Raw genomic sequence first — 25,992 nt, forward strand, 5'->3', positions numbered from 1 at the left:
AGTGGGCTATCCATTTTGAGATTGTCTGTTTGGAAATTGGCTTCCCTTGAGCTCCTATAGCATAGGACACAAAGAGCTGTTATGATTTTCTGAAAGGCTTTGTTCTGTCCAAATAATAACGCAGTTGTCTGTGGATGTCCAAGGAATGTAGTAATCTCTCCCCTTTGTTTTGAGGATTAGGATAAAAGGTAGGTAAGTGTATAGCCTGATTCAAAGCTACCCTGGATACCACTTTTGGCATAAAGGACGGGTTGGTTCGTAAGGAAACTCTGTCCTGATGGAAGATGATAAAAGGCTGCACAGCCATGAGGGCTTGTAGTTCCGATACCCTACGAGCTGAGGTAATAGCCAGAAGGAAAGCTGTTTTCCAGGACAAATATTGCAAATCTGTTGAGGCAGCTGGCTCAAAAGGAGGCAAGGTCAGCTTTTCTAGAATGAAATTGAGATCCCAAGCAGGTATTGGTTGTTTCCTTGGGGGTTTTAGATTCTTAGCCCCTCTGAGGAACTGTCTTAAGAGGGGGTGAGAGAATAAAGGTGGATCAGTGTTGTATTCTGCAGAAATGGCTGAGGCATGGATTTTGATGGAGGAGAATGAAAATCCACTGCTTAGCAGCTCAGCTAGATACTGTAATATTTGAGGTAAATTCAGTTTTCCAGGATTCTGGCCCTTTTTCTCATTCCAGGCACAAAACCGTTTCCATTTTGCGGAGTAAGCTTTTCTAGTAGACGGCCTTCTGGCCTCCAAAATGACATCCTGCACCTCCTTGGAGAGTAGGGTCTGTTGTGATGTTAAGGAATCTTCCATGCAGCTAGATTGAGTGTTTTCAGCTGACGGTAAAGAGTTTTGAAACTGTGCTGAGTCAGAAGAAGAGGCATTAGAGGCAGGGTCCATGGTGGGGAATGCGTCAGGCTCCTCAGGAGTGGGTACCATTGTTGTCTTGGCCAATCTGGAGCAATGAGGATTATCTTTGGTCTGTCTGCTCTGGTTTTTAATGGAACTTTGGGCAGCAGAGGAAGAGGTGGGAAGGCATAAACTGTCATTGTTGTCCAACTGAAAGAGAGAGCATCCACTCTCCAGGCCTTTGGATGAAAAATCCTTGAGCAGAATTTTGTCAATTGGTGATTTTTGTGGGAGGCAAAGAGATCTATGTCTGGCCTTCCCCATGCTTGAATTATCTCTGTAAAAACTTGAGGATGCAACTTCCATTCGTGTGGATCTGTCATATTTCTGCTTAGGTTGTCTGCCAGTGTGTTTTCCTTGCCTGGCAAGTACTGTGCTTGAAGTTCGATTTATAAGTCCAGAGCCATGTTCCAAAGTGACATGGCCAGCCTGCATAGGGGGGTATGAATGGGTTCCTCCCTGTTTGTTTATGTACCACATTACTGTGGTGTTGTCTGTCCTTATCAATAGTTGACCTGGATGCAGAAGGTCTTTGAAAGCTATAATAGCAATTATTACTGCTAGCATTTCCTTTTGATTGATGTGAAGGTACTTTTCTTTTTGGGACCATTTGCCCTGAATGCACCAATCTGTCATGTGCGGCCCCCAGGCGTAGTCCGAGGCGTCTGTTGTGATGACTTGATTTGCTTGAGGCTTGCTGAATGGGAGACCTGTGTTTGTTTGGCATGCTTGAGCCCACAACAGAAATTCCTTTTGAAGACATGGAATTAGTGGTATTACTGTTTCCAAACTGTGGCTGTGTTGAGACCATAGGTTTTTCAGGTACCATTGAAGTTTCCTCATATGCAGCTTTGCACATGGGATTAGTAGGATGCAAGATGCCATGAATCCCAGAGCCTGCAGGATTTTCCTTGCAGTCAGCCTGGTGAAATTTGCTAGTGTTCTGAAGTATTGAGTTAGTTGCCCCTGCTTCTCTGGCGTGAGGTAGGCCATCTGGGTGTTTGTGTCCAAGTTGGCACCCAGGAAAATTATTTTCCAAGAGGGTATTAGCCTTGATTTCTTTTTGTTGACTGGATATCTCAGAGAATTCAACATTATTACACAAGCCAGATGTTTCAGAAGTATGTGCTTGCTATCCGCTTGGATCAGGCAGTCGTCCAAATAGGGGTATATTTGTATCCCTTGAAGTCTGCAGTAAGCAATTACTGATGCCAGGCATTTCGTGAATACTCTGGGCGCAGTAGATAAGCCAAAGGGCAATGTAGAGAATTGATAATGGGTTGAACCTGCAAGAAATCTGAGGTATCTTCTGCAATTTTGTCTGATTGGGACATGCAGGTATGCCTCCTTGAGGTCCAATGTTACCAGCCAAGACACCTTGCCCAGCATGGGAAGAAGCTGCTGTAAAGTGAGCATCTTGAATTTTGGTACGAGTAAAAATGTGTTTAGGATGGATAGGTCCAAAATAGGTCTCCAATCTTTTCCCTTCCTTGGTACCAGGAATAGTCTGGAATAAAACCTTGACCTTGTTCGTGAGTAGGTACCTCTTGAATAGCTTTCATGTCTATGAGATCTGAAATTTGTCTTTGTGCCTCTGCCCTTTGATTGTATGGCAGGTTTGGCATGCCTCTCATTTTTGGAAGGGTGTGAAAATGGAATCTGTAGCCTCTGTTTATAATGTCCAGGATCCATTTGTCTTTTGTGACAATATGCCAATTTTTTGAAAATAATGCCAGTTTTCCGCCTAATGGTGCTGCCATTTGAGCCTTGCTTGGCATGCAAAGGGGAAAGTCATTGGGCTTGCTTTCTGAATGGCGGCGAACTATCCTCACCACCTCTTTGTGTAGGAGCTTGCCATTGTCTGCCTCTAAACGATCCTTGGGATTGCCCTCTGCCCCTCGGGCGCCTGTATCTACCTCTTTGGGGTCTGTCCGTGGCTGGAAAGGACCAATTTTTGGAAGGCCAATTTCTACTGAAACGTGGGGGTTGTACCTGTAGAAAATCTTTCACTGTTTGCATTGATTTAGCCTTTTCCTCCATTTTCTTTATACCTCCTCAGCATTAGCACCAAATAATACATCCTTTTGTAGAGGGGCATCTAGTAATTTAGCTTTGACATGATCTGGTAAGGTTTGTTCCTTGAGCCAGGCATGTCTACGTATGACTGATCCTGTAACAGCAGCTCTACATGAGGCCTCTAGAGCATCAAAACCACATTGCAAGGTATGTTTACCCACTTGTTCTGCACTATGCATCAAATCCTGCCGCTCCAAGTCTGGTTGTTCAGGTTGTGACATTTTACTTCTCAATTGTGATAACAGAAACTGTTGGTACTTTAGCATATGGAACTGGCAGTTTAATGCCCTCATGGTTAAGGTGGCCGAGGTATATACCTTTTTTCCCCACCTTTCTAAGGATCTGGAATCTCTCTCGGAAGGTAATGGATTTTTAGCAGTGGAGGCCTTAATTCCCTTGGGGCCCTGTGAGATAGTTTCTGGGTCAGCAGCATGGCTTTTGTATAGAAATTGGTGTGAGTCAGGAACCCGGTAGTACCTGTCAGGCTTGACTGGGGCAGGAGGTAAAGAATCCGGGTTAAGGCAGGCCTCCCGAGTACACATCATCTAGTATGTCCAAGACAGGAGGTATAGCCAGAGGCCTGTGCTGAGGTAGCAAGAGAAAATCCCTAAGCCTTTTCTTGGAATCTGAGTACTCTTGGCCTTCCCAGTGGAAGTGTTCCCTTAAGGTATGCAAGGTTTCCCCAAATGAGTAATCCTCTGGGGGGGATACAGAGGGAATGGACTCCTCTGCATCAGAATCTTCAAAAGGGGAGTAAGAATGTTCCTGTTCATCAGAGTGCTCTGATATAATGGAGGCCTGATCAGAGGAGGGGGATTCTTCCTCCACTCTGGGCCTTTTGTCCGGGGGGGGGGGGGGTTGAGAACCCCTGAAAAGAGTAATTAAATCCTCAGCCATTTTAAGCATCTGTTTTTTAGGCATGGGGCCTGGAGATGGGCCCTGTGTAGCTTGTCTCTTAGAATGCATGGCTGCTTTAGACTTAGTAAAAGCCTTGATGGAAAAAGAAGAGGAAGGTTTGAAGACACCTTGAGAGGAGGCAGACCTGTCTACATTTTGAGATTCACCACCAAGAGTGGCTTCGGTATCTGTAGTCGGGGTGTGGGCCGAGGAGCCTGCGACCTCGGGCACAGAAGACACCGCCAATGAAGTGTCGTCGGTAGTCAGGGGCTGCGTAGGCACCTCGCTGAGAACTGGACCACCTGTAGTTGGCTTTGGCGTGGTGTCAGTAGAGGCCGTGGACCTCGTGTGTCGGTCCTTATCTTTGCGCTTTTTAGACAAAACTGGAGTCGGAGTATCCGACGACATAATATAGTTAAATTTTTTGCCAAAATAATGCTGGGCGAACTCCGCCCGACGCTTAATGGTGCGTTTGTTGAATGTAGCACAAAAACGACAGACCGAGACGTCGTGGTCTGGGCCTAAACAAGGAATACAGAGGGCATGAAAATCCTTATGCGGTATTTGCTTCCCACATGAAATACAATTATTAACTTTGTCTGACATTGGTCTGAGGCAAGAAAAGTTTCCCCAACGGGGTACTTAGCTTTCAAGAAGACTTCGGTTGCAAAATTTTCGTAATTTCAGGAGCTGGCCGACCGGCACTTGCAAACTGCTTCTGCTTCGGGCACAGCGCGGCAAGAAAGACTGAAGAAAATGGCATCGGCTGGTTCTTTTATACCCCTGTCGCACTGACGTCAGGGAAGAAGCGACGACAACCGACGCCGGACCTAGACTTTGGAATTCGGCCGACCGAGGACCCGCCTGATGGCAGGAGAACCCTGTTATGACTGCAGCTGTATGCACGATGAACATCATAGGCTGAGATAGCCGAAGCAGGAGTCTTGATAGAGGAGGAAGACAAACCCTTATGGAGGAGCTCTGCCAGGAGTCCAGAACCAGGGGTAAAGAGGCTTTAGTACTGGAGGTGTTCCTAGTGGAGCACCAGCAGGTGAATCTCTTCCATTTAGAGGAATAAGATTTTCTGGTGCTGGGTCTGCGAGCCTCCTTAATAATGTCTCGCACCTGACTGCTGAAGGCTGCAGTGTTAACTGACTGAGAAATCAGCCATACTGTCACAGCTTGAGGGTGGCCAGGTCTGGATGTAGGACCTTCCCTCCCTGTTGTGTGAGAAGGTCTGCGGTGGAAGGCACGGTAAAGGGAGGGTGAATGCTCATGCTGAGGGGCATGGGGTACCAGTGCTGCCTTGGCCAATCTGGGGCAATCAGGACAGCTCTTGGTCCTTCTTCTCTGATCTTGAGTAGAACCCTGGGTATCAGAGGAAGTGGGGAATGTCATACACAAACAGGCTGCCCCAGTGGTAGGAGAGGGCGTCCATCCTCCAGGCGTCTGGGTGAAACTGTCTTGAGCAGGATCTGGGCAGCTGATGGTTTTGGTGGCTTGGAAAAAGGTCTAAGTCTGGCTCTCCCCCAGATGCAAGTGATCTGTAAGAAGGTTTCCCTGTGCAACTGCCACTCAAGGGGGTCCATGATCTGTCTGCTTAAGTGATCTGTCAGAGAGTTTTGCTTCCCTGGGAGATACTGAGCTAAGAGATGCAGCCCCAGATTCGAAGCTGACTGCCAGATTTCCATGGTAAGGTGACATAGGGGGTAGGAATGAGTGCCCCCCTGTTTGTTGATGTACCACATGACAGTGGTGTTGTCTGTCCTGATTAGGAGTACCCCTGGTGACAGATGCTTCTTGAAAGGTTAGGGTAGCTCTGTGCGCTGCCAGCATTTCTTTCAAACTGATGTGGAGACAGGCAATCCCCAGGCAATGTCTGAGGCGTCCGTTGTCAAGGTCTGCTTGTGTGGCCGAAGGACAAAAGGAAGGCCCTTGTTTAGGGAGCAAGCCTGGGCACACCGGAGGAGTTCCTTCCTTAAGCAAGGAATTAGTGGTAGCTGGTGCTCCAGAGACTGGGAGTGTTGGCACCAGAGGTTCCTTAGGTACCACTGCAGTTTCCGCATATGCAGTCTGGCAAGGTGTACCAGCAGGATGCAGGAGGCCATGTAACCCAGGGCTTGTAATATTTACCTGGCTGTGAGGTGGGTCTTGTGTGCCAGCTGGTGGAAGTACGACTGCAGAAAGGTCTGCTTCTGGGTGGGGAGGAAGGCCATTTGCGTGGATGTGTCTAGCAGAGTGCCCAGGAAGGTAATCCTTCGTATGGGTAACAGCTGGGATTTTTCCATGTTTATGGTGAATTCCAGTGAGGTCAGTGTGGTCTGCACAAAGGAGAGAGATCCTGTAGGAGCTTTTCCTTGGTTTCTGCCTGAATGAGGCAGTTGTCTAGATAGGGGTAAATGTGCATGGCTCTCTGCCTGCAGTAAGCAATGACTGGAGCCAAGCACTTTGTAAAGACTCTGGGAGCAGTGGATAAGCCAAAGGACAGTGCAGAGAATTGAAAGTGCTGGGACCCTGCTCTGAACCTTAGGCAACTCCTGCAAGATTCTGATAGGAATATGCAGGTAGGCATCCTTCAGGTCTAGGGTCACTAGCCAGGCTTGTGGCAGGTGCACAGGCAGTAGTTTTTGTAGTGTCAACATTTTGAATTTTGGAACCAGAAGGGCAGACTCAGGGTAGAGAGGGTTAGGATAGGGTGCCATGTGCCCTCTTTTCTGGCAACCAGGAACAGCCTTGAGTAAAATCCCTTCCCAGTCTGTTCCTTGGGCATGGGTTCTACAGCACCCTGGGCGTAAAGTTTTTGGATCTGGTGAATAGCTTCTGCTGTCCGGTTTGCAGGGATGTCTGGGTAACATGATCTCCTTGGGTTTTCTTTGAAATAGAATCTGTACCCTCTGGTAACAATTTGTCAGGACCCATAGATCTGAGGTGATGGCCTTACAGTTTTCTAGGAAGAGGGAAAGTCTTCCTCCTAGCTTGTCTGGAGACCTGGGGGGCAAAGGGGAGGGAAGGGAGTCATTGTGATTCACTGGTGAAGGAAGTAGGCTAAGAACTCCCCTGACTTGGAGGTGCAGTGGACCACTGCCTAGTTCTTTGTTGGCTGTGTGCCTACGGCCTAGGGGTTCTGTCTCTACGTCCCTTTCTCTGCGCTGGCTTAGCCTGAGAGGGAAAGGACCAGTGCTTGGTAGGGTAGTTTCTGCTGAACCTGGGAGGCTGTACCTGCAAAAAATCTTTGACAGTCTTCATGGATTTGGCTTTGTCCTCCATTTTCTTGATGACCTCCTTGGCCTTGGGGCCAAACAACTCCTCTTTATCCAAAGAGGCATCTAAAAGTTTGGATTTTATTTGGTCAGGCAAAGGCTGCTCCCTTAACCAGATGTGCCTTTTGACTACTGATCTTGTAGCTGTAGCCCTGGTAGAGGCCTCCAAGGCATCATAACCACAATGTAAGGAGTGCTTTGCTACTGGATAGCTTGACTGTATGAGGTCTGTTAATTCTCTGGTAGTGTTGCTGTCAGGCAAGGCAGATATTTTCTGTTTAATGAGTTTGAGCACATTCTGCTGGAATTTAATCATATGAAACTGACAGTTTAATGCTCTAACAGCTAAGTGGCTGAGGAGTAAACCTTTTTACCCATCCTGTCTAGAGCTCTGCTTTCTTTGCCAGTTGGGATGGGGTTTTTGAACAGCTGGCTCTAGCTCCCTTAGGGCCCTGAGCAATAACTTTAGGGTCTGCAGTAAGGTTTTTAAATAGGTATTTGTGACAGTCTTGCATCCTGTAGTATATCTATCAGGTTTTCTGGGTGCAGGAGGGAGAGAATCTGGAGATAGGGCCGATTCTAGAAAAACACCCTCAACTACATCCAGGATAGGTGGACTGGCCAGAAGCTGAGGCAGATCTAGAAATTCTGAGTCTCCTTTTAGACTGGGGGTAGTCCTGGGCCTCCCACTGAAAATGTTCTTTGAGAGTGTTCAGAGATTCCTTGAAAGAAAGGTCGAGAGGGGGGAGAAGCAGTAGGAATGGGATCATCAGCATCAAAGTCCACGAATGCTGCTAAGGGCTGGTCTTCCATGCCTGACTCCTTTAGATCTGAATCCAATGATTCCTGGTCTGTGAGGACCTCTTGGGGGGGGGGGGGGGTGCATCTTTTTCTTTTGGCTGGTGTGGGAGGGGGAGGTTGGCTACCCCTGATCAGAGTCATCAGGACCTCTGCCATTTTGAGAAGTTGCTGTGATTGAGGGGCGGGCGGGCTGGCTAGTATTAGGTCGGTGGCTGGGGCCCTGCGGAGGGTTCTTTTTAAGGACAGATTTTGGCTTGGGCCAAGGTGGTTCAGTAGCCTTATACAGAGTCAATCTGAGTGGCGGCGGTATCGTCTGTCTAATCCTGACTTCAGATGTCGGTGGGGGCGCTGCGGAAGCCAGTGCCTGCAAAGCGGCTCTGGACCCAACCGCGTGAGAAACAAACGACATCTTAGCAGGAAGTTGATCCAATGGGTCTCAGTAGAGGCTTGCAGTAGATAATCGGCTGTCGTCAGGGGCTGTGAAGTTGTCTCACTGAGTTCAGCTGTAACCATGCTTTGAGTAAAGGTGGATGGTATTCCAAAATTGTTAGAGGAACTTTCGGAGGCCTATCCTTGTCTTTGTCTTTTTTCTTCCTAGGAAAGTCAGTAACTACCTGGGAAACTGATGCCATTTCGCGTTGCTGGAAAGACTAAAATGTCTCATAACAATATCAGCTCTTCTTTTTATAGTACGAGCATTAAAGAAGGCACAGAACTGACATCCTGGAACGTCATGGTCTGGGCCTAAACAGGTGAAGCAGAGAGAATGGAAGTCTTGGTGTGGGATCTGCTTTCCACAACTGAGACCGTTACTAACTTTCTCTGACATCGGTTTAAGGCAAGAAAAGATTCCCCAATGGGGTACTTAGCTTTAAACGGTTGTCTTCACTCTGGCAAAGGCCAACTGACGCTCTCACAAAACTGCTTCGGGCTCTACGGCAAGAAAGACTGAAGTAATGGCATCGGCTGTCGCCCTTTATAGCCCTGACGTCAGCCACACTCACAGAACAGCTGATGTAGGAGGGAAACCTTTACTCTGGAACTTGGGCCGGCCGAGGGCTACCCAGCAGGGATAACCCACAAGTGATGATTGCAACAGTGAAACACGAAGAACATCTAAATATCATCAGTAAACTGATTACATACTCATGACACATAGGGAAGTAAATACCCGCTTGAGCTGAATCATCCGTATTCATTCCAAGAAATTCTCTTTAACATCATTGTTACTACATAGTAGAAAAATAAACTCTATGAAAGAGCTATTTACATGATTTGCCTAGTCCCTTGTCCAAGTCAGAGGAACAAGAGGAAAAAGAAAAAAAACTACCGCTGGTAAGTGTTAAAACCTTGCCTGTCAAGAAAAACATGCATACACTGTGAGATGAGACCAACAAACCAAAACACTTAGGTGCAGGGATTACCTAGAACTTCAACACAGTCTTCCCTGCCCACAATATTTTTTGCTCAACATGTCTTGCCCTAAGCAAGCTAAATTCAGGGCTTGATAAATTCCTTGAAGGATATTCCAATATTCAGTAATCTGGGGGGGCAAAGCTGAAGAATGATTGGGCAGTTTGAGCCAGGTTTAAATCCAATGAGTAAGCAGAATATAATTTTAAGGTAAAACATTTAGCAAACAAATTATAGTAAATAGACTAGCACAATACAGTTTAGTTAGAAGGCACTAAAAGTAAATGCCAAGTATGAGCTGCACAAAAATAGTGCACAGCAGTAAATACAAAATGCCATGGCAACTGCAGTGTACCATTAGCATGAATCATAAAGCTCTGCATATTAATCCACCATCTGCAAATATGGTGCCCCTTAGCAGGTCAATCAATTCTTAACCAGCCCTTTTCTTGAACAGAAGATAATTTTTCATTGCAGTGATATAATTGTGCAGGACCTGTTTAGCTTGTCTGTTAAGGTAACTATACTGCACTAAACAAGTCACTATACTGTTATACGCATGGTTAAGACTCATTTGAATACAAAGGAACATTAAAATGAATGCATTTCAAACAAACCTCGTGGCCCTGTCTTGGAGGTCCCAGGGTCTGGGAATAAGTAGGCTGCTGGGCTACCTTCAGCATCAGATAATCAATAAGCTGCTCTCTGGAGGGATGCCTCGCAACAGTTGCTTGCGGAACTGGATGATGGGCTTGAAAGTAGTTGGACTGAGACCATGAAGGCTGCCCCATTTGACCATTTGTAAGAGGTACCTTAAAAAAACAAGTACATCAAAACAACTAAAATACATACATACATACATTTGATTTCCTTGACCATCTGCCTTATCGTTTTGTAAAAAATGAGGCACTGCCCTCCAGCACTATACTTCAATGTTCGACATTTATAAATTCATACTCGGAGTCTTCCAGGACATTTTACAAATGTTTGCCAAGAATAGTAGAGTAGATACAAATACCCTTGTCAAAACCGTTGGTCCTGTGCATCCTTAAATGCCTCTATACTTTCAGCTTTTCAAATGTCTAATGGCAAACTATTCCATAGTCTACCAGTTCTTCCATGAAATGATCATATCCCTATAATACTGTTATGAGGAGGATACTTCACAAACAAACATTTTTCTGGTTCCCATAACGAGCCCTAAATTCATTCCTCGTGCTGCTGCCATGCCATTCACACATTTTTTGATCAAAATTAAATCTCTGCTTACCTATCTATATATAAATGAAAATTATGACAACACTTTCAGCCTGTCCTCTTAACACAGGTTCTTAACTCTAGTGATTGGTCTTGTAAAATATGTTTGGAACCTTTCTAGCTTGTAGTACTGAGAGCGAAAATAGACACAGACACCTGCACCGTATTCAATTATAGGTATTATTACAGCCTTGTAGATAGGTAGTAGAACATTTTCTTTCCTACTACTTATGCTTCATAAGATATCTTTTATAAATATGTAGCATTTTCTAGTAGTCACCTGCACAGTATTCCCACACAAAACTCCCCCAGCTACAATAATACCCACATTTTTAACCTCCTCACTTTCAAAAATAACATTATTTATGGCTGATGGGCAACAGGAAAGTACAGTTGTGTACCTACCATAAATGTAGATGTTTGAGTGTATTCACTGTTGCAGTCATTACAATTGGGTTATCCTGCTGGCAGGCTACCCGCAGTCGGCCCGAGTTCCAAAGTCTAGGTCCAGCGTCGGTTGCTGTCGGCTCCTCCCTGACGTCAATGCGCCAGGGGTATAAAAGATACAGCCGACACCATTTTCTTCAGTTTTTCTTGCCCCAGATGTCAGGTGCCCCTAAAATGGTAGGCTCATTAATGCCAATAAGCATGCATAACCAAAAAACAATTTTTCCTTCATCTACAAGCAAATACACCACATAGGTTGTATAGAATAGAGAAGTACAGATAAGTCCCAGCAAGTAATAGGGGGATGGAGGGAGGGTAACCTGGACTGCAACAGTGAATACACTCGAACATCTACATTTATGGTAGGTACACAACTGTACTATGTTCATTGTGTTTCACTGCTGCAGTCATTACAATTGGGTTGAATCCCAAAGCTATGGTTGGGAGGCTGGTGCTAAATAGGATTAGGAGAGGCTATCAGGCCCTGCAGAACTGCAGTGGCAAAGCTTGCCCTGGATTTAGAGTAGAGAGGTAAGTGATAGTGCTTTGTAAAAGTATGCACTGAAGTCCAAGTTGCAGCCTCTAAGATGTCTTTGGTTTGTGGTACTCTGAGGAAGGCTGCTGAAGTGGCTGCTGTTCTGGTGGAATGTGGCCTAATGCCCTTAGGCACTGATTTGCCATGCTGTGAATAGCAGAAAGGAATTCAGTGGCCTATCCACTTTGAAATAGTCTGTTTTGAAATAGGCTTTCCTTGTGATCCTGCAGCATATGCTACTAGAAGTTGTTCAGTCTTTCTGAAAGCTTTGGTTCTGTCCAAGTAGAAGCGTAGCTGTCTGTGAATGTCCAAAGAATGCAGAAGTCTCTCACCCTTATTCTGTGGGTTTGGGTAAAAGGTAGGCAAGTGAATTGTTTGGTGAATGGCCACACTGGTCACTACCTTAAGCATAAATGTAGGGTTTGTCCTCAGAGAAACCCTGTCAGGATGGAAAATGATAAAAGGTTCCACAGCCATGAGTGCCTGAAACTCTGAGACTGATCTAGTGGAGGTTATTGCTAGGAGCAGAGCTGTTTTCCAGGATAAGAATTTTATATCAGCTGCAGAGGCTGGCTCAAATGGAGGCAGTGTAAGTTTTTCCAAGACATAGCTGAGGTCCCATGCAGGTACTGGTGCTCTCCTTGGGGGTCTTATGTTTTTGGCCCCTCTGAGGTACTGCCTTAGTAATGGATGAGAAAAATAGGTTGTTCTGTATTTTAATGAGCTGAAATGGCAGAGGCATGAATTTTAATTGATGAAAAGGAAAGGCCTTTATCCAGCATCTCAGTTAAGTATTGCAAAATCTGAGGAATATTTGGAACAATCGTGTCAATACCTTGTGCCTGGTTCCAAGCACAGAATCTCTTCCATTTTTCTGCATAAGATTTTCTGGTGCTAGGCCTCCTGGCCTCCAAAATAACATCCATGACTGCTTTAGAAAGAGGTGTGTCTTGAATGGCTATATTATCCGCCATGCTGTCAAGTTTAAGGTCCTGAGTTGGCTGTGCAGTATCTGATTGTCTTGTTGGGTCAATAAGTGAGGAATTTGAGGTAATGTCCAAGCTGGGTATGGAGACAAGCTCTTTAGGATTGGGTACCAGTGCTGGCGGGGCCAGTCTGGGGCAATCAGTATAATTTTTGGCTTCTCTTGTCTGACCTTGAGGAGTACCTTGCAGAGGAGAGGCAGAGGAGGAAAGGCATATATAATGTTAAGTTTTTCCAGCTGAAAGATAGAGCATCCACTTTCCATGCTTGCTTGTGATAAGTCCTTGTGCAGAATTTTTGTGTGAGGGGAGGCAAATAGGTCTATGTCCGGGCATCCCCAGTTCCTTGTTATCATGCTGAAGACTTGTGGATCCAATTTCCAATCGTGGAGATCCATTAGGTTTCTGCTTAGTTCGTCTGCCAGGGTATTTATCCTTCCTGGCAGGAATTGTGCTTGCAGATGTATTTGGTAAATCAATGCTGTGTCCCACAAGTTCATGGCTAGTCTGCAGAGGGGGTAGGAATGTGTGCCCCCTTGCTTGTTTATGTACCAAATGACTGTGGTATTGTCCATCTTTATCAATAGTTGTCCTGGATGAAGTAGATCCTTGAAGGCTGTCAGGGCATTTTGAACTGCTAGCATCTCTTTCTGATTGATATGTAGATGCATTTGACTTGCGGACCATGTGCCCTGAATACATCTTCCTGCCATATGGGCCCCCCAGGCATAATCTGATGCATCTGTTGTCAATGTCTGCTTGGCTGTGGGTAAGGTGAATGGTTGTCCTGTGTTGTGGTGACAGGCTTTTGCCCACCATCGAAACTCCTGTTGTAGGCAGGGAATGAGGGTAATTATGGTTTCCAGGCTGTGGCAATGTTGAGTCCAAACACTTTTTAGATACCATTGAAGTTTCCTCATATGCAGTCTTGCATATGGAATTAGCAGAATGCAGGATGCCATGAAGCCCAAAGCCTGCAGAATTTTTCTTGCAGATAACTGGGTCTTTGTTGCCGACATTTTGAAATAAGTAGTCAGTTGTCTGTGTTTGTCTGGCGTGAGATAAGCCACATGGGCAGTTATATTTAAGCTTGCACCCAGGAATATCATCTCTTGAGAGGGTACGAGTTTTGACTTCTGTTCGTTTACTGTGTACCCTAGGCTTGTTAGTAATGTTTTTACAAAAGCCAGATGCTGCAATAGAGTGTCCTGGTTCTCTGCTTGAATAAGGCAGTCGTCCAAGTAAGGATATATTTGAATTCCTCTGTCTGCAAAAAGCAATTACTGGTGTCAGGCATTTTGAGAATACCCTGGGCACAGTAGATAAGCCAAAGGGCAGTGCAGAGAATTGGTAATGCATTGAGCCAGCTATAAATCTGAGGTATCTTCTGCATGATTGTCTGATTGGGACATGCAGGTATGCCTCTTTTAGGCCTCAAGTCACAAGCCAAGCCTTCTTGCCCAGCATGGGAAGAAGTTGCTGCAGAGTTAACATTTTGAATTTTGGAATATCTAGGAATGTGTTCAGGATACACAGGTCCAGTATTGGTCTCCAGGTTTTGTCCTTTCTGGGCACCAAGAATAGCCTTGAGTAAAATCCTATTCCCTGCTCTTGTTGTGGGTAATTGCTGAATGACTCATGTCCATGAGGGATGAAACTTGTTTTTATGCCTCTGCCCATTGATTGCGTGGCAGGTCTGACATACCGTTTGGCCTTGGCAGGGTGCGAAAATGGAACCTGTAGCCCTGGGATACGGTATTTAAGACCCATTTGTCCTGGGTGATCATGTGCCAATTTTGTGCAAAAACTGCTAGTTTTCCCCCCAAAGGAGCTGCCAGAACATAAGTGCTTGGTGCTGGCAGGGGAAAGTCATTGAGACTGTTTCCTGTATGGCTGTGACTTTTCTTCTCCACTTTTGGAGGTAGAAGCACCCCACTGTTTAGGCCTGTATGAGCCTTGGGGCTGTGACCTGCGTCTGGGGCGCCTGTATCTGCCTCTTTGTGGCCTGACACTGGAAAGGACCAATTCTTTGCAGGCCAGTTCCTGCTAAATCTGGGAGGCTGTACCTGTAAGAAATCCTTGACTGTTTGCACAGATTTAGCTTTGTCCTCCATCTTCTTCAACACCTCTTCTGCTTTAACACCAAACAAGGTATCATGTTGTAATGGAGCATCTAATAATTTTGCTTTAACATGATTGGGCAGATTCTGTTCTTTTAACCAAGCATGTCTCCTAATGACAGAACCTGTAACAGCGGCCCTGCAAGAGGTCTCTAGAGAATCAAAACCACATTGCAAAGTATGCTTTCCTACTTGTTCAGCTGCATGCAATAAATCCTGCATTTCTTTTTCTGCACATTCTGAATTTGTCAACATTTTCTGTTTAAGCAGTGACATTAGATATACTGCTGATATTTAAGTATATGAAATTGACAATTTAAAGCTCTTACAGCCAATGTAGCAGAAATATAAATCGTTTTCCCCCATCTGTCCAGGGCCCTTGAATCCCTATCAGAGGGTATAGGGTTTTTTGCAGTGGAAGCCCTGACCCCTTTGGGACCCTGAGAGAGAGTTTCTGGGTCTGCAGCACGGTTTTTATAAAGAAATTTATGTGAATCAGGAACCCTGTAGTATGTCTACTTTAAAAGGAGCTGATGGCAAAGTGTCAGGAGACAGTCCGGACTCTGAAAATACATCATCTACAATGTCTAAAACAGGAGGAATAGCAAGGGGCCTGTGCTGAGGTAATAAAAGGAAGTCTCTTAGCCTTTTCTTGGATTCTGAGTAATCTTGGCCCTCCCAGTGGAAATGCTCCCTCATAGTATGCAGGGTTTCCCCAAAAGAATAATCCTCAGGAGGTGAGGCTGAAGGAATAGATTCTTCAGCATCAGAATCCTCATAGGGAGGAAGAGAATATCCCTGTTCAGAAGAGGAATCAGAGGAAATGGAAACCTGATCTGAAGATGCATATTCTATCTCTTGCCTAGGCCTCTTATCAGAAGGAGGATGAGAACCCCTGATCAAAGTAATTAGGTCTTCGGCCATTTTAAGCATCTGTTTTTTAGGCATGGAGGCCTGTCCAGGTGAATGTTGTACTTGTTTCTTTGTCTTTAGGGCTGCTTTAGTCTTTGCCTTTGAAGCTGAAGTTGGTTTTACATATAGCTGTGTAGGCCTGAAAACACCCTCAGAAGCCGATGCCTGCTCAGCGGCTCCTGACCTATCTGAGGGAATAGTTTCAGAGTGTCCAATACCTTGAGTTTCCAGCGGCCTAGTCGGCTCCACGTGGGAGTCAAAACTGGCCTGTGGCTCTGAGGTAGCAGGTGTCAGGGCCTGTGAAAGCACCTCACTGGGAATCGGCGAACCGGCGACAGGCCTAGTGGAAGCCTCGTCGTCGGTTTTGGACCTCGGATGCCTGTCCTTTTCTTTGCGCTTTTTATAAACTCCGGTAGTCGGTTGCTCCAACGGCATTATATAGTTAAATCTTCTGCAAAAATAATGAAATGCAAAATCGTACTGATGCTTAATACTGCATTGGTTAAATCTACCACAAAACCGACAACTAGCAATGTTGTGGTCAGGGCCTAGGCAAGGAATAGAGTAAGAATGAAAATCCTTATGAGGTATTTGCTTCCCACAAAAAATATAATTATTAACTTTTTCTGACATCGGTCTGGAGCAAGAAAAAAGTTTCCCCAATGGGGTACTTAGCTTTAATGAAGACGTCGGATCTGAAATTCAAATTTGAAAATCTCAGGAGTCGGCTGACCGGCACTTGCGAACTACTTTTGCTTCGGGCACTGCGCAGCAAGAAAGACTGAAGAAAACGGCATTGGCTGCATCTTTTATACCCCTGGCGCACTGACGTCAGGGAGGAGGCGACAGCAACCTACGCCAGACCTAGACTTTGGAACTCAGGCCGACTGCGGGTAGCCTGCCAGCAGGATAACCCAATTGTAATGACTGCAACAGTGAAACACGATGAACATCTTTTGTTGCTTAAGTACAGTACTTTTCCAGGCATTAAAGTACATTTGTTTTCTCAATGACAAGTACAAGACATTTACAAATCCCTGCAATTTAACTTGATCCTTTATTGACCTCACAACTATCCCAATTTTCATGCAATCAGCAAGTTTATTAATCCACATTCCAGTGTCTACTAAAATGACTTCCATGAACACTGTAAACAAAACTGGCCCTAATACCTATGAGGTACACCCACAACAAAATGTGTACCCCTAAATGCAGCATCTTCTATTTTAACTTTAAATGTTCTATTACACAGCCAATTAGATACCCGGTTAATAACACACCCACTGATATTACTTTACACATTACCTTCATAATCTCACTGTAAAGGACTGAATTAAATGCATTTGTGAGGTCCAAAGTAGATTATAGGATCATAGGAAGTTACTAGGCTAATGGCTCTAGGGCCCTTACAAGTCTTGCCAAGTTCTACCCTTATTTCCGTGATCAGCATCTATTGCCCCTGTCCAAGGGGGACAAAGGTGGAAATCTCGGGGTAAATTTACAATTACCCATCCAATCGTCCAGACTGCGTTTGAAGAGGGCCAATGAGGTGCTCTGTTTGACATGAAGTGGGAGTCTGCTCCAAAGGTATGGTAACCTTTGGGAGACAAATCTGTCCCTCTAGCAGGTTCTATTAATCTCACATACCAGGTTAAGGTCTTTAGAGCGAGTAACCTATGTACCATTAGACTTGCAGATGTGCAGCATTTCCAATAAGGCAGGGTCAGAGATTGCCTTATATGCAAGGCAGAGATCGCCTCTGAGTAGTCTGTAAGAAATAAAGTAAAGTGACATTATTTCAGATGATCCACATAGGACAGATGCTAAAGATCTTGAAATTTCCTTGTGAGGAACCTCTGTGGTCTCTCCAGTTGCAGCAGGTACTTGGAAAAGTACATACCAAAAGGGGTACTGTAACTCAATTGTTGGCCTGATGAGGGAAGAGTACAGGGAGGTTATAACTTTTTTTTTTCTGGAGACAATGCCCTTACGTATGAGATGAGCAATACAGAATGCCCTTCTTACCACTGTGGAGACATGGTGATAAAAGGTAAGGTTGCTGTCAACCTGTGTGCCCAGGTCTCTCACCACTGACTGCGTACTTAGGGTGTTGCTATATCCACTAACAGACCCATATCCACAGCTTTCAAAATATTTTGGTAAAAGTGTATTAGGCTCGACATGCACGACCTTCTCTCACACAATCCTTAGCGGTAAATATCTAGCTCTGGTTTTAGTTCCATGGTCATTAGCTCAAATTATTGCTCAATTTTCCAATAATGTGCGTCAAATGAATAATGCAACAGATACATACTGTACTGATTTTTGTTCCCTTTAGATATTGGCCCTACCAAAGCAGACTTCCATATCTGGGGAATAAATCTTGTTTCAAGACTCCTTTGGAACAGCTTGTCTTAAGTATACAGCCACCAGGTCTACAATGTTATTCAAGAACAATGCATTTAGGCCACCTGGCCCAGCTACAGTGTTAGACTTGATTATTTTTAGTGTTTCCATTCCTATTCCCTATGACATCTTGGAATGATGACCTCTTCCTTCATTATAATAATAATGAATGTTTATATAAATGTTATGTTGTAATATTTCCATTACACGCAGAAAGCCAGATAAGTTTTTTTGTTTCTTGATCTGATTTTAAATTCATTTTAACAGTCTGTATCTGCTTTAGCTAAGGTCATTAAGCCTGTATTAGTAATTACAGTACATAGTTGCAGTTCATTTTTGCTGCTCAACTAGTCTATCATTAAACCCTAATTTCATTCTTATATACTGAGTGTAAGTCAGGCTAATTCAGGACTTGTCTTTTATTTAAAGCAGTTCTAGGCCAGTCAGCTCACAGATAAGGGTCTGTTTGCCCTCCCATCCACCCTTTTGTAGTAGTTTTCTTAAACCCAGTGTATCTTGTTGTTGCCTGCCCCTATGATAATTTGACAACATAATTCCCTCCTTGTCTGTTGACAATATGCATATAAGTATCATTTTGCAAAGTCTCTTCTTTTGTACTACTCACCAGGCTAAAAGATCTTTGATAAAACTGTTTAATATTGACTGTACTGATACTGCTTGCACTGATTTTAATATCAAATTAGTGACTTTTTTTTATAAATAGTTTAATGGTTCTTGTTGGCGGCAGACAAAGGTTTCCAGGCTAGTTGTTTTGAATTGAAATTTTAAATATTCAATAGCAAGTCCACCCAAACATTATTCTAAAACCAAACTCCAAGCAGTTATAGTTACCCCTGCCCCCAGAGCCATTCCTATCAATATCATGGACCAGCACTTCTGCACAACTTTTCAAGCCACCTGATTGAGATGGGTATCTTGAGAGAGTGTAAGAATTGTCTCTTTTGTCTGAAGATCATCTGTTTTTTTGAAAAACATAACACAGTGTGTGAGAGGTGTCCACATATAATATCCTTGGAGCATACTTCTCAACCTGGAGACATCAAAAATCGGACAAAATCCAAATATCTGGTGCAGTGCGAAAAACAGAAGACCAGGAACCAAATAGAAAATGCACCAAACAACCCTGTATACAAATTCAGTTTATTGCAGCAAAAACACACCAAGATTATCCGCTTTCGTCTTTCACATAGAAGACTTTGTCAGAATACAGCACACTGATTCAATAACCATTTTTATACCAGTACATGTTACATAACAGATAAAACTGAGCCAATGGTATTGTCAAAAAAAGTCACATGTAAAATTGTCACATGAGCAATATTAAATACGCAGGATGTTAATATTCAAGCCAACTTAGTTATTTACAAATAAAACACTATTATATATTAAATATTTTTGGCAGATGTTTAACAATGCAGACACAGTAATGCATGTAAAAATGTTAAAATACTTAAAGTTTCACAGATTTTTCTTTCAGGGCTGGAAGTATTGTCAAGGAATCATTTATACCTGGTGGAAAATTAGCTGCTACTCTGAGTTGCCAAACTAGCTCTTTTTTACTTAATAAATTCTTCCAGTCACCCCCCCTCCCCTAAAATCTATGTTCATAGTATCCAAAATACCAAATTTAAAATTAGAACAAGTGAGGGAATGCCACATAATGCACTTGTCTCCTGTGGGGAAAATTTGTTTGAGAACATTGTGCAGTACAGTTCAATTAATTAGGCCAAGTTTCAATATGACAGTGGTACATTTAACTTGGCAAAGTTTCAATGCAACAGTGTTACTATTGGCTAAGCAACAAGAACTACATCACTCACCTACAGTACTGACTGCCCAAATTCTGAAATGGCTTGCTAATCAGCAGGCAGCTAATCAGATGTCTCCTTTTAAGGATGTAGTGATGTGCCATCATGCATCTTGCCCCCCTCACTGAATATGGCTGATAATGCAAGTCATGAAGAGTAGGTTGGCTGGATGGCTCTGTTTATCTGACATTCTGTAACCATCAACATTAAACATTCATATGCATGATGAGTGTGTGTTCACAATGGTCTAGAATCTCAGTATGACAGTGCCCTAGGCTGGCATCAGGAACACATCAGATACCATTTTGGAGGGATTTAGATTTGTTGAAATACTAGTACCATGGCAAGGAACTGTTAAAATTTGGTATTACTGAGCTTGTTGCATTTTGTAAGGTGGCAGGGAGCAAAATGGCCTGCAGTTGTTCATAACTCTAGGAAAGTTTGACTCAACAATTTAACAAACTACTATAGACTTAACACACAGTGGTATGAAAATAATGCCTTTATTGTCATACTGTATTGCTTTTATGTAGCATCTGTGCTATTCTGTTCGTTAGAAAATAAAATCAAAAGGGACTTGAATGGGATCCAACTGGATTATCTAAAAGCAAGTATGCAACATGAGAAAATATTGAACATCTCTACCCCAGTCATCAGAATTATAAATATATGCATTCATTCCTATAGTTTGTGTGGCAGTTGACTGTAGAGTGGGAGGTTGTGCCAGTCAAAAAGATGAGATTGACTCATGGTTTATTTTTGAAGTGCCATTTCTACCCCGACATGCGTGTACATGTTTCTGTTCTCTGTGCAGTCCCACTCTCATCATTCAGCTGTTCATTATTAGTCTGTCGGTTTGCACAGGGCATAAAGGCTACAAGTTCTTAATGAGCTGCTTTATGTAAGTCTAGGGCTTGATTCCCTCAGGCTTCACTTTTGGCTGCTTTGTGACCCACACTGCTCGTCGGTCTTCCCTGAAAAGGGACACTGTTCAATGTGCCTTATCCAGCTGGCAAGTAAATAAAAACAATTAGTTATTGATGTTGAAAATTTTAAAATAGACATATGGACTTTACATGTCTTAAAGGAAGGCATTAGCAAGTTAAAAGTGAACAGTCTGCATGTAAATATTGTGGTGCCCTTTGTTAACAGAAATACATTTCCTTAAGACATGGGAATTTTCTTCATTCATCAGCTATGTTTACATCCTCTCCATCCATATGAATAATCACCAAATCAAGTACATAGGACCTTTGCTTGCAGTTGCATGTGTACCAAAGATCGATGTAAACTTCTTCACATTGTCAGTTTTTGGAGCTCCTACATTTTTCTTTGGTTTACCTTCCCCCTCAAATCCATCCTGCACACAGCTTGAAAGTAGGGCACTGAAAAATCTCTCTCTAATATTGAGCACAGGAACTTTTTCTTGATTACTGGATTGGTATTATGATATTTCAGAGGATTGTGACCCTTTCTGCAAATACCAGTGGTAGCCTCACCTGGTTAGAGAGAAAAAGAAAGATAATGAAGTCTCTGTTTATGTGGACTATCATTTTGAATCATCTGCCAAGTTTCAGGGGGATAATTCTGAAATAACGGGCATAAATATAGGCTGGAGAAAGAGAAGTGGGAGGTGTAACTTTTCTAGAGATCTCTAAATCAGCCTAGAAATACTGGGTGAACTTGTCTAATATGTAAAAATGCTTCCAAAGGAGTTCATGGCAAGTTAGTAAGGGATTTAAATGTGCCAAAAGTGAACTGGGATGACCCAACTTTGAGCAATGATAATGAGTCTGATTTTTACTGTTCGTAATGAGCTTGGATATACTCAGATAGTTGATAGTGCTACTAGAACTGATGCTGTATTGCATGTTTTATGGATTATGGAAGGTGCATTTGTAAATAATCAAATTGGATCAGTTACCAGGCTCAGACCATTCAAGTGTTAGCTGGAAGGTGACCAAATTACATTTAAGAACTGTTCATAGAATCATAGGAGATTACTAGGCTATCGACCCAGAGGTCATTTTAAGTCCTATCTGTTTCATCCCAGTGTAATACAATAGAAATGCTAGTCATTACCCAATATTGCATTTAGCGATGACTGCCCATATCCAAGAGGGTTGTGGGCTCTATCCCTGGTGAAAAATGAGTGTCCGGTTCCAAGGAAAGAGACAGAAAATACCAAAATTGTCGTTTATTGGTACATCAGGTTAAGCGCTTTCATCCATCCTCCATAGACTTCTTCAGAACACCATTTCTCAAACAGGCCAGTTCCTGCTAAATCTGGGAGGCTGTACCTGTAAGAAATCCTTGACTGTTTGCACAGATTTAGCTTTGTCCTCCATCTTCTTCAACACCTCTTCTGCTTTAACACCAAACAAGGTATCATGTTGTAATGGAGCATCTAATAATTTTACTTTAACATGATCGGGCAGATTCTGTTCTTTTAACCAAGCATGTCTCCTAATGACAGAACCTGTAACAGCGGCCCTGCAAGAGGCCTCTAGAGAATCAAAACCACATTGCAAAGTATGCTTTCCTACTTGTTCAGCTGCATGCAATAAATCCTGCATTTCTTTGTTTTCTGCACATTCTGAATTTATCAACATTTTCTGTTTAAGCAGTGACATTAGATATTGCTGATATTTAAGCATATGAAATTGACAATTTAAAGCTCTTACAGCCAAGGTAGCAGAAGTATAATTTTTTTCCCCCATCTGTCCAGGGCCCTTGAATCCCTATCAGGGGGTATTCTAGGTTTTTTGCAGTGGAAGCCTTGACCCCTTTGGGACCCTGAGAGAGAGTTTCTGGGTCTGCAGCAGGGTTTTTATAAAGAAATTTATGTGAATCAGGAATCCCACTAATAGTAATCAAAATAATAAGAAATATAACAGGGCCTGTATATTGGGGTTTAACCCTTATGTAAACGAGGTCAAAAGTATTATACATAAAAATTGGTATATTTTGCGGTGCGATGAGGGGCTGCATAATGAATTGGGAACTGAACCCCTTTTGTATACAAAACTGGAAAGAATTTAAAAAGAAAAATCCAAAATAGTGATAGAAATAATTATACAAATTCTGTAGGTACAAGCAAACGTGGACACTGCAATCAGTGTTGTGCCATATACAAGGAGCACACCCGCACTATAGACAATATCAACAAAACAACAGTAAGGTTCAAAAAGGCAAATGTCAGACCCGGTTTGTGATTTATCTAGCCATCTGTACAAAATGTCCATCTTTCTACGTATAAAAACTGAGTGGAGGTTAAGAAACCGAATATATGACCATCTTTATTGTATAAGAAAGCAAGATACTAATAACGCCCTATATAGGCATATTAGGGATAGTGAGATTTGTAACACTTTCAAGTTTGCAATTGTAGTGTGTGTAAAGATTAATCCTAGAGGAGGTGACATGAAAGGTGTATTGGGGGGAAAGAGAAGTGAAGTGGCAAATATTATTAAATGTAGCCACTTACCCCGGATTAAATTATTGTATTCCCACCAAGCCCCTGTTAAGGGCCTAGAATGGGTAAGAAAACAGTAATATTAATAGTAGGGTAGGTGTTGTTCCAAGTTGATTATACTCATCGAGCTACAAGTTTCCCACAGTTTTGTGCGTTTATTGTGAGACACAACTAAAAGCTGTACTTTTAACATTTTTTAAGTTTTTATTTTTATTTTATAATGTAATTTTATTATTGAATATTATGAATTTTACATCATGCGTAAACAGTAATATAACTGTTTAGTTATTTTACTATGTATTTTCATGATTTTAAATGGTTGTTGTGTTATGAGAATCCATGTCAGGATGAGTCATTCAGTATCCATGAAATTAATATTCATGAGATCAAATTGGTGTATCACAGGATTGGATAATTTGAATTAATTAGTACTATTTAAAGGCTGTTAGTTTGAGAAATGGTGTTCTGAAGAAGTCTATGGAGGATAGATGAAAGCGCTTAACCTGATGTACCAGTAAATGACAGTTTTGGTATTTTCTGTCTCTTTCCTTGGAACTGGACACTCATTTTTCACCAGTTATATCGCATTTATTGACTGGCAACTGTTGGGTTAGACTGATGTAGTACTTTTTTGGCTCTATCCCTGGTAAGAATTTACGGTGCTCTGTCCACTCGTCCAGTTTCCTCTTGAACAGTGTCCTAGAGGTGCTCTATTTCACATGAATTGGTAGTCTATTTCAAACACTTGACATTCGCTGGGAGATCAGTGTGTCCCTCCAGCATTCGCTGGGAGATCAGTGTGTCCCTCCAGCATGTCCTACTTAAGTCTCAGGCCATATTTAGGTCCCTGGAATGGGTAACCCTAGTCCCACTTGATGTATGGATATGCAGCAAGTTAATTAGGTTTGGGACTTGGACTGCTCTGTAGGCCAGGTACAAGTTTCCCCTAAGAAGTCTATGCAATTCAGAGTATAGTGACAGGGACTTTAGTCGGTCTGTGTAAGGCACATGCAGGAGCCCCTTGATGATCTTTGCTAGAAACCTCTGAGGTCTCTCTAATTGCTGTAGGTGGGTAGTATGGTACATGCCAAATGGGGCATTATACTTAATTATGGGCCAGATAACTGACAATTATGGGGGGGGTTATAACTTCTTTTGCTCTCGAAGCAATGCCTTTTCTAATCAAGTGTGCTATGTAAAAAGCTTTCCTTACTACAGTAGACACATGGTGGTCGAAGTTAAGGTCACAGTCAACATGTGATACCAGGTCCCTTACCACTTCATGGATACCTGGGGTATTGTTAATTTGATAGTGTGAGGGGACACTGTTTGTGCCAAAGGGAATGATGATGCATTTCTTCGCATTCAGTTTGAGACCATGACTAATGCACCATGTAGTGCAAAGCCCAAAAATGAAATTTTACCATGCAGGTTATGTAGCCATCAGAAGGAAACTGTCTATATGGGACTGGTTAGGAGTTAGAGATAAGACTGTTCCAGATTGCTGGGACTTTTTTTTATGATCACATTCCTTTGTGCCATATAGGAGGGCATCTAAACACTGTAAACACTGTAGAAAATGTACTGAATGATGGACAGAGAAGTTGGACAAACTTAATAGAAAAGAAATGATGGCTTAAACATAGGAGTGGTCATACGATAATAAAAATATGTATTAGGAAGTAAGCAACAGATTTTTGAAACTGGTAAGGAATAAAACTGCAAATATCAGTTGACATCCAATACTATATAAAATAAGAAAGCTCATTTTAGACATTTATGGAACTATAGAAATGTCCATAGAGACATTAGTATTATAAAAAAGAGGATGCTTGGATTATCAATAAAAACTCAGTTGGTATCTATATTTTCATAGAACTTTCAGAATTATCAAATAGGAAAACAACTACTGTGGGACATTTTAAGTTTAACCAGGTTTCCTTTTTGTGCTCAGAATAACCTATTACATTTGGTTATAGAGTGGCTTTACCCATCCCATGGTCAAAAATTATATTTTACCCGTAATGAGGATCCATCCATCCACAACCCCTTTTTCCCATTTCTGCACATGGGGTCAGGGTGTCACTTCAACAATAACAATCGTTTATAGCCAAGGTTTTCATGGGTCTATATTGAATCAACAAACGCTTAAAAAAGCGAACACAGATTATCGACCGTATTTAACCGAAAGCTGACAATCCAAACACCCGGAACAGCGATTTTTTTCCCAGGGGAAAAAAAATCGCTGGGCCAGTTTCGGGAGTTTGCCATTTCCTCCATTGTGGTGCGATCTTGGAATTGGTATAGTTAAGTAGGGGGGGTGGGGGGGGGCATAGCCCCCCACATTAAATACGTTTTTTTTTTTTTTCTTTTTTTGTGGAACAGCAATTTTTTTTCCCCTGGGAAAAAATCACTGCTCCAAGTGTTCGGCTTTGTCAGTTTTCGGTTAACTAGGGTCGATGAATCAGCGTTCGCTGATTCAATATAGACCCGTTTTCACTACCAGGTTGCTAGCTCTGCTGCAGTAGTTCTTCCACACCTCACACTTGCGCACACACACACACACACACACACACACACGCACACACACGCACACACACACACACCAACTCACCCCTTTGGCCAATTTAGTGTGTCCAATCCACCTACTGCACGTCTTTTGGAATGTGGCAGGAAACTG

At 42.9% G+C, this 25,992-nt stretch overlaps 1 protein-coding gene across 2 annotated transcripts in view; it reads right to left on the bottom strand.

Moving 5' to 3' along the window:
* The window catches only part of ERBIN (erbb2 interacting protein), a 3,184,408-nt gene that overhangs the window by 155,688 nt on the left and 3,002,728 nt on the right, over positions 1 to 25,992 (bottom strand). For both annotated transcript variants that reach the window (XM_044063352.1, XM_044063353.1), the window contains one exon: positions 9,966 to 10,160. In XM_044063352.1, coding sequence (XP_043919287.1) covers positions 9,966 to 10,160 — 195 coding nt within the window. The remainder of the gene's footprint in view (positions 1 to 9,965; positions 10,161 to 25,992) is intronic.

The sequence above is a fragment of the Protopterus annectens genome, chromosome 2.part1 (assembly GCF_019279795.1).
Source record: "Protopterus annectens isolate FY-2018-M chromosome 2.part1, PAN1.0, whole genome shotgun sequence".
In the NCBI taxonomy this organism is placed as follows: Eukaryota; Metazoa; Chordata; order Ceratodontiformes; family Protopteridae; genus Protopterus; species Protopterus annectens.